Source organism: Calidris pugnax, unplaced genomic scaffold (genome assembly GCF_001431845.1).
Source record: "Calidris pugnax isolate Ruff unplaced genomic scaffold, ASM143184v1 scaffold38, whole genome shotgun sequence".
Taxonomy (NCBI): Eukaryota; Metazoa; Chordata; class Aves; order Charadriiformes; family Scolopacidae; genus Calidris; species Calidris pugnax.
The window spans coordinates 2,878,841-2,890,696 of record NW_015090995.1 but is presented as its reverse complement, the minus strand read 5'-3'; the positions used below and the strand labels follow the sequence as shown (position 1 = coordinate 2,890,696).

Below are 11,856 nucleotides of genomic sequence, written 5' to 3'. Positions count from 1 at the left end.
GGCGCCCTCTGCCGGCGGGGCGCGGCGGAGCGGGGCGGAACGGGTGGGTTCCCCCGCCCCCCGTTGCCATGGACGCCCCCGGGCGGTGCGTGACGCGGCGGCGGTGGCGGCGCACGGTGATGACGTAAGGCGGCCTCCACGTCGCCTGGGCAAGTCAAGATGGCGGCGGCGGAGGGGAGCGGCGGTGTTGGCGGGCCGTTGGTGAGTGGGGTGGTCACCCTAGTCCCTCTGGGAGGCACGGCGGGGCTCGTTCTGTGGGGTTGGGGCTGCGGGCTGGCGGTGCCCCCTGGAGCTCCGGGCGCTCTGGTCTCGGGGGGCCGGGCGAGCAGGGACAGGGGCAGGCTGTGGGGGGAGCGGGGCGCTGGGAGGCCTCGGTGGCCGCCGGCTGGCAGGGAGGGAAGGAGGGAGGGAGATGGGGAGGGAGGGAAGGAAGGAAGGAGGGTAGGGACAAGGAGCTGTCGGTCTCTGGCAGCTCCCTCCCTGCGGCTTGTCCCCTGCCCCGTGTGCCCCAGAGTTCGCTGTGGAACCGGTCGGGCTGTTCTCTGTTTGCTTACACCGCTGGGAAGTCGAGTGCTTTAACCTGCTGCTTGGGTGGCGGAAATAATTGGTGTTAGCATTCAGTGCTTAACAGCCCTGACTTTGTGCTCAGGCTGTAGATGTCTATACAGATTCTCGTGAGTTGTTTCCCCATGGAGCCCATAAAAGACAGCGTACTCCTGTGCATTGGTGTGGCTGTACATCTGGCAGGCATTACATTACTTAAAAAACACAAAGAGGCTTTTTATTTCCTGGAATCATAGAATCGTCCAGGCCGGAAGGGACCTCCAAAGGTCATCCAGTCCAACTCCCTCGCAGTCAGCAGGGACACCCCCAACTAGACCAGGTTGCCCAGGCCATCATTGAGTCTCACCTTGAATATCTCCAGGGATGGGGCCTCAACCACCTCCCTGGGCAACCTGTTCCAGTGCTCCACCACCCTCACAGTGAAGAACTTTCTCCTAAACTCCAGTCTAAATCTGCTCCCCTCCAGCTTGAAGCCATTGCCCCTCGTCCTATCATACAGGCCTTTGTAAACAGGCTCCCCCCAGCCTTCCTGTAGCCCCCTCAGGTACTGGAAGGCTGCTATTAGGTCTCCCTGGAGCCTCCTCTTCTCCAGGCTGAACAACCCCAGCTCCCTCAGCCTTTCCTCATAGCAGAGGTGCTCCAACCCCCTGATAATCCATCAGCTATTGCTGTCTAAACAAAGGACACAAAGCATGTTACTGGGAGTTACTGAAGGAAACAGAAATGCTTTGCTTATACATATCTACTCACCTCTTTAGGCCGTGAGCTGTTCAAACTGAGCAGACAATGGCTGGGCCCTGTTGTTGACTGTGTTATTAAGTGTTGTGTATTTGAATTCTGAGTAGTTATTTTCATCCTAATCCCAGCTCAGAAACAGCTGAAGTGAGTATGAGCTGGTTTGTATTCCTTCCTTTCTAAAGGTTTTAAAAAACATTTAGTTTCCAGGTCTCGCAGATGTGTCAATATCTGAAGACATTCCAGTGGAAGGGGAGATTACTGTTCCCGTGGGATCCCACTCTCCTGATGATGACTACTCCACACTGGATGAGCCTGTTAGGGATACTATTGTGAGTCTGTGCCTCTATTTGTAATAAAACAGTGTTTTGCTGAATGTCTTTGGCCAACTGTTATACAAAACCTGTATTTTTGCATAAGTCTACTTGGCTTGACTTCACTGTGAGTTTGGGGATTTTTTTTTTTTAGTACTAGCCCTGTAAAATGAACTATTGTGAGTCAAACCATCTGAATAACAGTCCCAAAGTTTCTCTGTCATTTTAAAATCTTTGCAAGGGTAAAGACCTCAGAGCTTGGAAGAAAACTGCCACGACTAATAGGATTTATCATTAATTTTCTTTTCGTAGAGGAGCAAACAAATTATTGGTCTCAATTGGGTGTTATTAAAAGATATAATATGGTGGTCGTTAAGGAGTTTAGAAAAAGTGGGCATTGTTTGTTGCAGAGGATGCTGCAGATATCTTCATGTTGGATCCCGCCTTGATTTGCCATTGATATTGCTTTACTTTTATCTTTCAGCTTTTTGTTGTGAACTGTAACTTTTATGAAGGGACAAATTAAAGTGTTACTTCTTTATTTCAGATGAGAGATCTGAAGGCCGTTGGGAAGAAATTTGTCCATGTCATGTATCCAAAGAAGAGTAGTGCCCTCCTCAGAGACTGTACGTATAAGAAGAATTTCAAAATGTTGAAAGGGTGTTTTGCCAACACTTTGTCTATGTTGGAGAAGGGAGAGTTAATGGGAAAAGGGATTCAGAAGTGTCTGTTCCATGTTCTTTCTGCTGTTGTAGAACTATGAATAGCAAACATGAAAAACCAGAGTGTTACCAAAGCTCTTTAAAGGGGGAACGTGTGCTAGAGTATGTAGAAGCAGTAGCTGTAACAGTAGGCAGGCTTTGAATAAATTGTGTTACAGAATGTGGAGTAAGATGCTAAATAAGAAAATTATCAGTAAGTGTAATATGGAAAGTGATACATTGGGAGTTGGAAAAGGAGCTTTATTGCTCCCAATAAAATGAAACAGCATCATTCTATCTGGCACCTAAATGACATTTATGATTTTAGTTTTTCCTTTACCTACAGGGGATCTTTGGGGCCCTTTGGTGCTTTGTGTCTCACTTGCGCTGTAAGTACCAATAGTGGGTGGGTGGACTTGGGTTTTTTATAGTCGTTTACTTTGGAAAAATGAGAAATTAAAGCTTTCTGATTACATATGTTGAGATCAAGACCTCTGGTCTTTCGCAAACACTGCCTGTTTATATTTTCTTATAAAATGTGTTTGTGACACTTCAAGCCCAGTAGGACCTCCCTTCTTTAAATTTAGGATTTAAAGCTGAACTCTTCCTAGTCCTCTCTCTTAAGAATGATTTTATTGAAAGTCATTTATTTTATCCTGATTCATGTTGTCCTTGATTCTGATGCGTTTGGCTGACTTTGACCCTAAAACCTTTGTCTGAGAGCTGCAGTATTACGTGCTACATATCCTGCAGAAGTGATGGAAAAAGAGAGGCTGTTGTGGGAGTTCACAGATGGGAGATGATGGTGGTTCCCAGGAGTTTCTCATGCTCCACTGGGGCGTGTGTGCACAGATCTGCCTGTGGTAGGGTGGAAGTGTTAGTGATATCAACAAATTGAGGTGCACTTGTATACTCAATATACAGAAACCGTCCAGTAAAATCTTGCTAAAGCTTTAGCATAAGTACGAGGTGTGATTTAAATCTTGAAATCAAGGCATGCTCGCTTTCCCAGGCGTTATATTGCTTGTGTCCTGTAGTTATTATGAGCTTTCCTTAAGGCTTTTGTGTTTTATCGTGCACTACACTGCCAGCTTTGAGACTTTACCAAAGTTTTAGTACTTTAATTTTTATCTTTTAGCCTGTTATCTATGGTTTCATTCTCTTCTACATGCTTACACAGTCTGCAAAACAAGTAAACAAATGGACTGAAATGTCCTCAGTTGAGCCACAGTCATTTTCCTCTTCTATACAAAATTGAGGATACTACTCAAAATTACAGATGAAAAATGATCAGTCTAAAGCTTAACTGGAGATCAGTGTTTTGGGCTCCTGTTCTGCTATCTACTCCAAGTCTGTGAAAACTCAAGTCATTGATTGCAAATGATTCTTTTTCTCTGTTACCTACAACAGGATGCTTCAGGGTGGATCAGCAGACAGTAAAGACGACGGAGGCCCCCAGTTTGCTGAGGTCTTTGTCATCATCTGGTTTGGTGCAGTTGTCATCACACTAAACTCAAAGCTTCTCGGAGGAACTATGTGAGTGCTGGGTTATTTAGTAGCGGTTAAAATGCTCTCAGTGCTTGGAGTTTCTGCAGTCCTTTGGTTTGACTACTTTTTTCCCTATTTCTCTCTCTCCATTCCAGATCTTTTTTTCAGAGCCTGTGTGTTCTGGGTTACTGTGTCCTCCCCCTGACAGTGGCGATGCTGGTCTGCAGGCTGGTTCTGCTGGCAGGGTCTGGGACTGTCAGCTTCATTATACGGCTTATTGTAGTTGTAGCAATGTTTGGTTGGTCAACGTTAGGTAAGTACCTTTTTGCATTATATGTTATATTAATTTTGCATGCTGTTTAGGGAGGTAGATCTGCAAGCATTCCATTGGGTAAAGCCAGTGGGTATTTTAGTTTAAGATCTTTCCTAGGCTGCTGAATTATTGTAGAAATGGCTCTTCCCATCCTTTGTTGGGAGAGATTCAGACTCTGTCTATGCTCCTCTTGATTTTTATGGTCATATGTATATGCAGGATGATAATTTAATATTAAACTCCATGTGAGACTACTGGGTATTTTATTCCGTGATCTGTGTTACAAATGCTATTAGAAAATGTCAGTTTCATACAGATGCATTTGCATTATTTCTCCTGTCTTTAGTCTGTAAGCATAACTCGTTACAGAACAGTAATCAGCATTTATCTTTCTATTTGCTAAATTGGTTTTAATTGGCGATTATAGACCATTGGTGTTGAGCAACAGATTACTCTGTTTTCTCTTTCAACATAATTGTAATGCAGATCCTAATTCAAATTAATTAATATCTGCAGTGGATCTTAGACTTCTAGTTTTATGCTGCTCACACTTCCAAGTATTTTTCTTTTTCACCAGCATCTACAGCTTTCCTGGCAGACAGTCAGCCTCCGAACCGCAAAGCTCTTGTTGTGTACCCCATCTTCCTCTTCTACTTTGTTATCAGCTGGATGATTCTCACCTTTACACCTCAGTGATCTCTGCTCAGAAGAGACTGTGTAATACGGACTGAAGTTTTTTCATGAACGCTGCTGCAGTTAATCGTTGGCTTTATCTCCTTCTAATTTATATATATAGAGATATTGTAAAAAAGGCAGGTTATGGGATAAAGCCAGAGAACTGCAAAAATTGGTCGTTTGTGTGTCCCTCTTTTTGAAAGATTCAGAGGTCCAGCTGCTGAGGGGTTTTTTATTTAGCCCTGCTCTTTTGTTGTGTTAAATAAAAAATGCCCGCTGTGACAGGGATTATTCTGGCTGAGGAACAGAGTGGGAGATACTGGAATTTCCAGACGTTGGGTAGATGAAGATGAACTTATAGGATCGCACGACTTGGCAGAATTCTTGCCTATGCTTGGATTCTCACTGAAGATGAATATGCCTTATGAAATAATAGAACTTCATTGCTGTTATGCGTTGAGTAGGGAAGAAATGTGTTTGACTTTTTTTTTTCATTCACTTACGGGATGGTGAAATGTATATAAAGTGCATCGTAGGACTGTGAGCTTTCATTTTGAAATCAGATTTCAGCAAAAAAAGTTGGGTCCATTTTGCAATTAACTGGAGCTGGGTGGAAAGGAACTGCCTTTGCTCATATTCGTGTGTTGTGTATTTACCTTTCATCCTTTCATATGTCAGGAAAGAGCATTTCAGCCAAATGCCTTCAACACCATAGTAACACTGACTAATCCATGTGTTGTGGGAGAGGGAGCGTGTTTACACTGGATAGTTACAAATCTTTTCATGTGATCAGAGATTAGAGAGTTGAAAGTCTTGGAGAAATAGTTAAGACTGGTTTGCAACAGGGACTCAGCTGTCACTCTGTATATTGAGAATGGAAATTTCTCTGGAGAGTACCAAGTGAATGAGAATGGAAATTTCTCTGGAGAGTACCAACTGAAATATACATATATTTTTTAAAAAAAGATTGTGTGAAATACGTTGAGGTTTTGATACCATGGTCTTTGGGTGCTAACGTACCACACCAGGAGTTATGCCCCAAAGTTTTAAAATAGGTTGGAGGAAGTAAACTAAATGATGATGGTGGTGGTGGCTGCTATGAAGTAGGATATGAATTCCAATCTTAACTGTTTGTATGTAACTTTTCATGTGGTTGTTTACATGGACAGCATTTCGGCATAAATGATTATGATTTTGCATATTGTTTCTTTGTATTTGGATGTGAGAAATTTTTTTCTAGAAGTTTTTTTTTTGGTTGGTTTTTTGTGTTTTTTTGTCCTTAATACTTTTTATAAAAGGGCAGGAGTTTTTCTTCTCCAATTCCCTGTAGGTGCACTTATGTACCTTTCCTGGAGAGCCATCCACAGGTGTACAAGTGTGCCATTTGAATTTTGACATAGCTATTGAGACCTGGAGAATTGGTTTTTGGAGACTGTGCAGAAGTTATTTATCTTGTCTGTTATTTCCAGTAAGCAATCCAAGGGGAGAGCTTTGAAACATCTGAGGGTGAAAAGCCTGCTGTTAAAATGTCACTTTTTTTTTTCCTGAAAAGGAGAATTATTTTTTTTTTCCTGTAGTAATGCAGATAGACCAGAAATTGACGTCCGTGGATCCTGCTGATGTGCAAATATGCCTAATTTATATTTATGTATAAAAGTACAGTTTCTGCTGTAAGCGCTATAAATATTTGAATAGTCGGGATGGAAATTTCTAAATGTGCAGCTTAAAGGTACATTTTTGCATTTCTGGGAGTGGAGAAGAGGGAAGGAAGAATCAGTTTGTCCCTGCAGGGCCCCAGCTTTGCTGTGGAATGGTTGTTACCAGCGAGTATGTGTGAAGGTGATGGCTTTTCCCTGCTCCTTCCTTACCACCGTGGGCTGTGGCCGTTCTCAGGTGCTGTGAGAGGACCTGGAGTGTTTCATATATGTGGGTATAAAATGGAAATAGGGAATTTTTAAACTTCCATTAAATTATTACCGGTATGAAAAGTGATATTATTTTTTTTAAGTGCACAGTTTTCCATGTATTTAAACATTAGTTTAGCTTTATGAAGCTGAAAAGAAATATTCAAGGGAAGTAGATAGTAAAGCTGTTGATGGCTACAAGGAGTTCTTTGAAGCAAATCTTTCTTTCCTGCTGCAGCACAAGAATTTAACCATACTTTTAGGGAAATCCTTGGAATTCTATCTCTGTAGTGTCTTGTGACTTAAGCTGGTATTATATTTGAAAGATAATCAGAGTAACATTAATTGATCCTGTATCTTTTTGAAATGAAGGAAAATTATTTTTAAGAGGACTTAAAATCCTGGCTTTTTCATTGCTTTTTGATTTAGATAGTGTCATCCTGGTTTGTTCTGTCACGTTGCTCTTGGCTTATACAAGAGAGAAGAAAATTATTTTTATATTAACTAGATTTACTTTTCAGTTGGTCACCTAAGTGACCAAAAACACCTAAGAGGTGTTTTTAATCTGGAAGAGCAGGCAGAAATCTACTGGTTATATGGTGAAGGTGTGGTTGGTTTTTGGCTCATGATGATCCTTTTTTAGTATGGAAGCCATCATCATCTAAAACTGTAAAAAAAATGGATTTATATCACTAAAGTTGTAACCTGCTCCAAGGTTTTAGCTGGCAGGATGCAGGTAGGAAATTGGATTTTCTGAGTTTTCTTGCCTCTAGTTGAATAAAGTTGCGTGTCTCCTGTGCGGTGGGTTTTTTAATCGTTGTTTCCTGTAGCAGAGAGTTGAGGACATGAATGTCCTTGGCCAGTTGCAGTAGCTCGTTGCCTGATGCACTTTGCTTCTCTCAGCTTTCCATCCTGTGAGGTGTGCCTGGTGCCAGTTTGCTTAAAAGCACGAAGTACAACTTGTCAGAAACAATTTCCCCACCACAGTGTGACAGTCGGTTCTGTAGAATATAATTGGTTAAAAAGACAGGGAGAGCAAGTGCTGAGCACCAGTGGAAATGAGTGTCTGATTGATTGATTGAAGGTTAACCGTCTTATGTGACTTAAAATTAAGAAGCCAATTTAATTTCTTCCTCATCCAAACTCAGATGTTCTGTAGAGCCACCACTTTTATTGAATTGGCTTGTCCCTGGGCAAACAGGTAGTTCCCAAAGTGAGCTAGATGTGGGCACGTTAAAGCACGGCTGAGAAATTTCAGGTTTAGGCAAGTGAAATAGAATCAAGTTTATTTGATATTCACAGACTGCCTAGAATTTGTGTTGATGATATTCCTTTGAAATTACAGTATTACTTGAGAGTGCTGAGAGTCCCTGTTCATTGAATGGTACTTCATTGTGTTCAGACCCCACTCCTCCAAAAACACGTGCGGATAAGGGATCCTTATAATCACAACACAGATTTTTAATTTGTTATGAAAATGTATGTGATAACTCAATTGTCAATGTTTTCCAAGGGGGAAAAAAGTATCTTCCTTCTTGTTTAAAGCCGGCTGAGGGAAGGGTAGCAAGGAGAAAAGCAGATGTCTTACCTTTAATGAAGTGTTTTAACTTTTCTGTAGAGAAAGTGGATGATTTTCTGATGCATAAACCAGACTTTCTTTCCTACTAAGACTTTTTTTTGTTCATATTGTTTGTCAACTGAAGTTGTTGTATGTGTTCGAATTTAATTTTGATCTATTTAATACCAGTGAAAAAGAATTTATTTGTTTTAACTTCAAAATTTATAAATTAAAACACACTGAAAGGCATGTGGGCAGTGGTATGTGTGGATTAAAAGCACGGAGCAGGCGGTACCTCTGGTTAGTGGTAAGGAATGGGGATGTGGGTGGGAGGCAGCACCTTGGGCTGACAGAGCCTGTCCTAGAGCCAGAAGACACTCCAAAGGGATCCTGCCAATATTTGGACAAAGAAAGGCATCATTTTTATACAGCCTGGGCGTTCAAAGTGAATTAAAAGAAGGTGGGGCAGAAAAATAGCTGGATTCTCTACTGCTGTGCCCATGGAATGCTTTTAAGCATTTGATTTGTGTGTCTGTGCATCAGTGAGTTAATAGATGTTGGTAGAAGCACCGGGGTGAGGTGTAAATCCTTTTTCTCTCTGCTAGAAGACTTGCTCCTGTGACAGATGTGTGTAAATATTTGATGTTCTTACATTCTAGCCAGTCGTGCTAATGTTTTCATGGGGTGAGGACCAGAGCAAGCTCTGATCTGTGTACGCTGGGCCGTTGTCCCACTCCGGGCAGGGGATCAGGGCTTCTGCATCCTGCAGAGGGAAAAAAAAAACCCTCAAGTTCATGTTACAGGTCCATGAGAGAGATGCCCAAGTGCCAGTAACCCTCAGGTTCTGCAGAGATGAGACACTGAAGGGGAGCTGTGTATTAATAACAGCAGCAGGACAAAAGCAGGAAAACCTCCTCAAATCCCTCTCCAGCACTTCTCCCTGCCCTGAGACTGAGCAGGACACATCAGAACCCATCGAAGCCAAGCCCTGACATCAGTTTGCTCCTGCTTAAATCTTGCCCGTGCTCCCGTCGGGTCCCAGATTCTACTAAAGGCAATGACCATCTGTGCTGCTTTACCTGGAAATCAGTATCTGTGCAGGCAACCCCTCGTTCCTTACCTGTAGCTTCAGGGGATAACCCGTTAATGGAGGTGTCTGCCCAAGGGGTCATTACCAGGGCTTGGAGAATCACAGAATGCTATGGGGTTGGAAGGTACCTCTGGAGATCATCTAGTCCAACCCCCTGCCAGAGCAGGTCCACCCAGAGTAGGTTGCACAGGAATGTCCCCAAATGGGTTTTGAATGTTTCCAGGGACCGAGACTCCACCACCTCTCTGGGCAGCCTCTCCCAGGGCTCTGCCACCCTCAAAGAAGTTCCTCCTTGTGTATAAATTAAGCTTCTTGTGTTCAAGTTTGTGCCCATTACCTCTTGTCCTGTCCCTGGGCACCACTGAAAAAAAGACTGGCCCCATCTTCTTGCCACCCTCCCTTTAAGTATTTATATCTGTTGATCAGATCCCCCCTCAATCTTCTCCAGACTAAAAAGACCCAAGTCCCTCAGCCTTTTCTCACAAGAGAGATGTTCTAGCCCCTAATCATCTTTGTAGCCCTTTGCTGTACTCTCTCCAGCAGAACCCTGTCCTTCTTGAACTGGGGAGCCCAGAACTGGACCCAGTGCTCCAGATGGGGCCTCACCAGGGCAGAGTAGAGGGGGAGAATGACCTCTCTCAACCTGCTGGCTGTGCTCTTTGTGTGATGCCGTTTGCTGCCTTGGCCACAAGGGCACATTGCTCCTGGTCATCCTGTTGTCCACCAGGACTCCCAGGTCTTTTTTCTCAGAGCTGCTCTCTGACTCAGTGTACCCTGATGAAAATAGGAGGGGACAACGTAAGGCCTGGGTAAAGAGACCAAAAACTTCATCAGAAGGTTGCCCAGTAAATGAATGGCAATTAAAACCCATCCTGATCGGTACTGGAGTTTGAGGCAATCACCTCGAGTATGTTCCTGCTCTTAAACTGCACTGTGACAACGCTCCTGCAGCAGCCTGGCACCTTGGCTGAGGAGCCTTGGCTTGGGGGTGATGGCAGCAAGGACATGTCTTACCGTGCTCCAGGGCTCTCCATGGTTGGGCTGAGGAAGGTCAAAACATCCTGCTGGTCACAAGAGGGCGGCACGACCTTGCACTCCCTTAGAGCTTGGCTTTTTCTCTCTTGATTTTGTAGTTGTTTTTTTTTTCTCCCCTTGGCTTTTCCTGCTCCATCGGAGGAGATTTAGGATGCTGCAGTCTGTTCTTTGTGTCCTCTGTTCAGCATGGACAACTGCTCCCGAGGAGCCTCGGGGAGGTGAGTTCTGAGCTTCCAACCTCAACCATCACAGACATGAGGAGAGACTCGTTCTATTGTGCCCAACCTGTTCATGTTACAGGGTCTCTACTCAGTCTGCCTTTTCTGGAATATTTATGCAATTTTGAGCAAGAAGATTATTTTCATCCAACAAAGGACTTTTTTTTTAAAAGCCTATTTACTGTGGCAGTGGGGAAATGATTAAGAATGTCTTTTTTTTTTTACTCCCGAGATAACAAGATGTGCATTAAAGTAACTTCACTTAGAATTACAAATAGGAAATCATTAAGACCTTCTGGATCGTTTCCATCTATTAGTCAATTAATGCGTTGACGCTCTGAAACGCTCCTACGCGTCTGCGTATCACAGAGCAATTGCTCAATGCAATTAGTTTTGCCCTTGCCCAAGTCGTCGGTGGGTGGAAAATTGAGCAAATTTCAAGATTAGTTTTGTACAGTCAGAGTCGGGGCTTATTATTAGATACTTAACACTTTAAAATTGGTCCTGTATAAATGCATAACAGATTTTAAGATAGTCTTGCTTCTGGAGCCATCCAAGTAGCTTGCCTTGTGTATGAATAAAAGAGATATTAGCAAGGGTATCAAAAGTGCCAAAAAACTTGATCTTTTTACAATCTATTTAGCTTTGCTCTTGCTCTTTATTGCACCTGGAAGAGCTGGGAGGGCCCCACCTTCCCTTTCTCACACCCAAAGGTCCTGGCGTAAGAGGGACTTTCCCTCCCGTGCTGTGGGGACACAGGTGTGCTCTGAACCTTCTTCCTCATACAAACTGCAGCAGAGGGGGAAACTGAGGCAGCCCAAGCCCCTCGCCCCTGGACCATTCTGTTTGGCCAGGAAAGGGTGAGCCCACCTGCAGGGATTTTATTGATTTGTTTTGTTGTGGTTTCCCTCCCGCCCCCACCTCCAACTAATGTGTCCAAATGTTCTGAAAGGCACATTCATGAAGGGTGGTGGGGTTGGTTTTGTTTTCCACCCCCCAGAGACAAGCCCGTGCTCTCAGACAGAGCCAGCTCACAACCTGGGGCTGGTGGGAGTGGGCACGGCCCGAAATTCTGTCTTGGGGAGGCAGTGGCTGGTGCTGGGGGGGTCCATGCTTCCCAGGTGGTTGGCAGCAGTGAAGGGTATTTTAGAGTGGACACCTCTGAGCCTTGGTGAAGATGCTCTCCAGGTGACTGGGTCTGGCCTCTGGTCCTCCCACACGCTGTGGAGGAACCAGCACTCAAAATGCAGCTCCGCTGCTC

The 11,856-nt window shown here is 43.9% G+C and overlaps 1 protein-coding gene across 1 annotated transcript; it reads left to right on the top strand.

Annotated features, from left to right (window-relative positions):
* The first annotated feature begins 142 nt into the window (after positions 1 to 142).
* Positions 143 to 4,962, top strand: YIPF6 (Yip1 domain family member 6). The gene is made up of 7 exons (XM_014955347.1): positions 143 to 201; positions 1,503 to 1,631; positions 2,161 to 2,239; positions 2,661 to 2,703; positions 3,725 to 3,850; positions 3,958 to 4,115; positions 4,693 to 4,962. Exons 1-7 carry the CDS (start codon positions 160 to 162, stop codon positions 4,809 to 4,811), a joined length of 696 nt encoding a protein of 231 aa, XP_014810833.1. The 5' UTR covers positions 143 to 159; the 3' UTR covers positions 4,812 to 4,962.
* The last annotated feature ends 6,894 nt before the right edge of the window (positions 4,963 to 11,856 follow it).

Coding starts and splice junctions, on each gene's coding strand:
- YIPF6 (XM_014955347.1), top strand. CDS start 160: ATGGCGGCGGCGGAGGGGAGCGGCGGTGTTGGCGGGCCGTTG. Junction 1,632..2,160: donor AGCCTGTTAGGGATACTATT/GTGAGTCTGTGC, acceptor TCTTTATTTCAG/ATGAGAGATCTGAAGGCCGT. Junction 2,704..3,724: donor CTTTGTGTCTCACTTGCGCT/GTAAGTACCAAT, acceptor TACCTACAACAG/GATGCTTCAGGGTGGATCAG.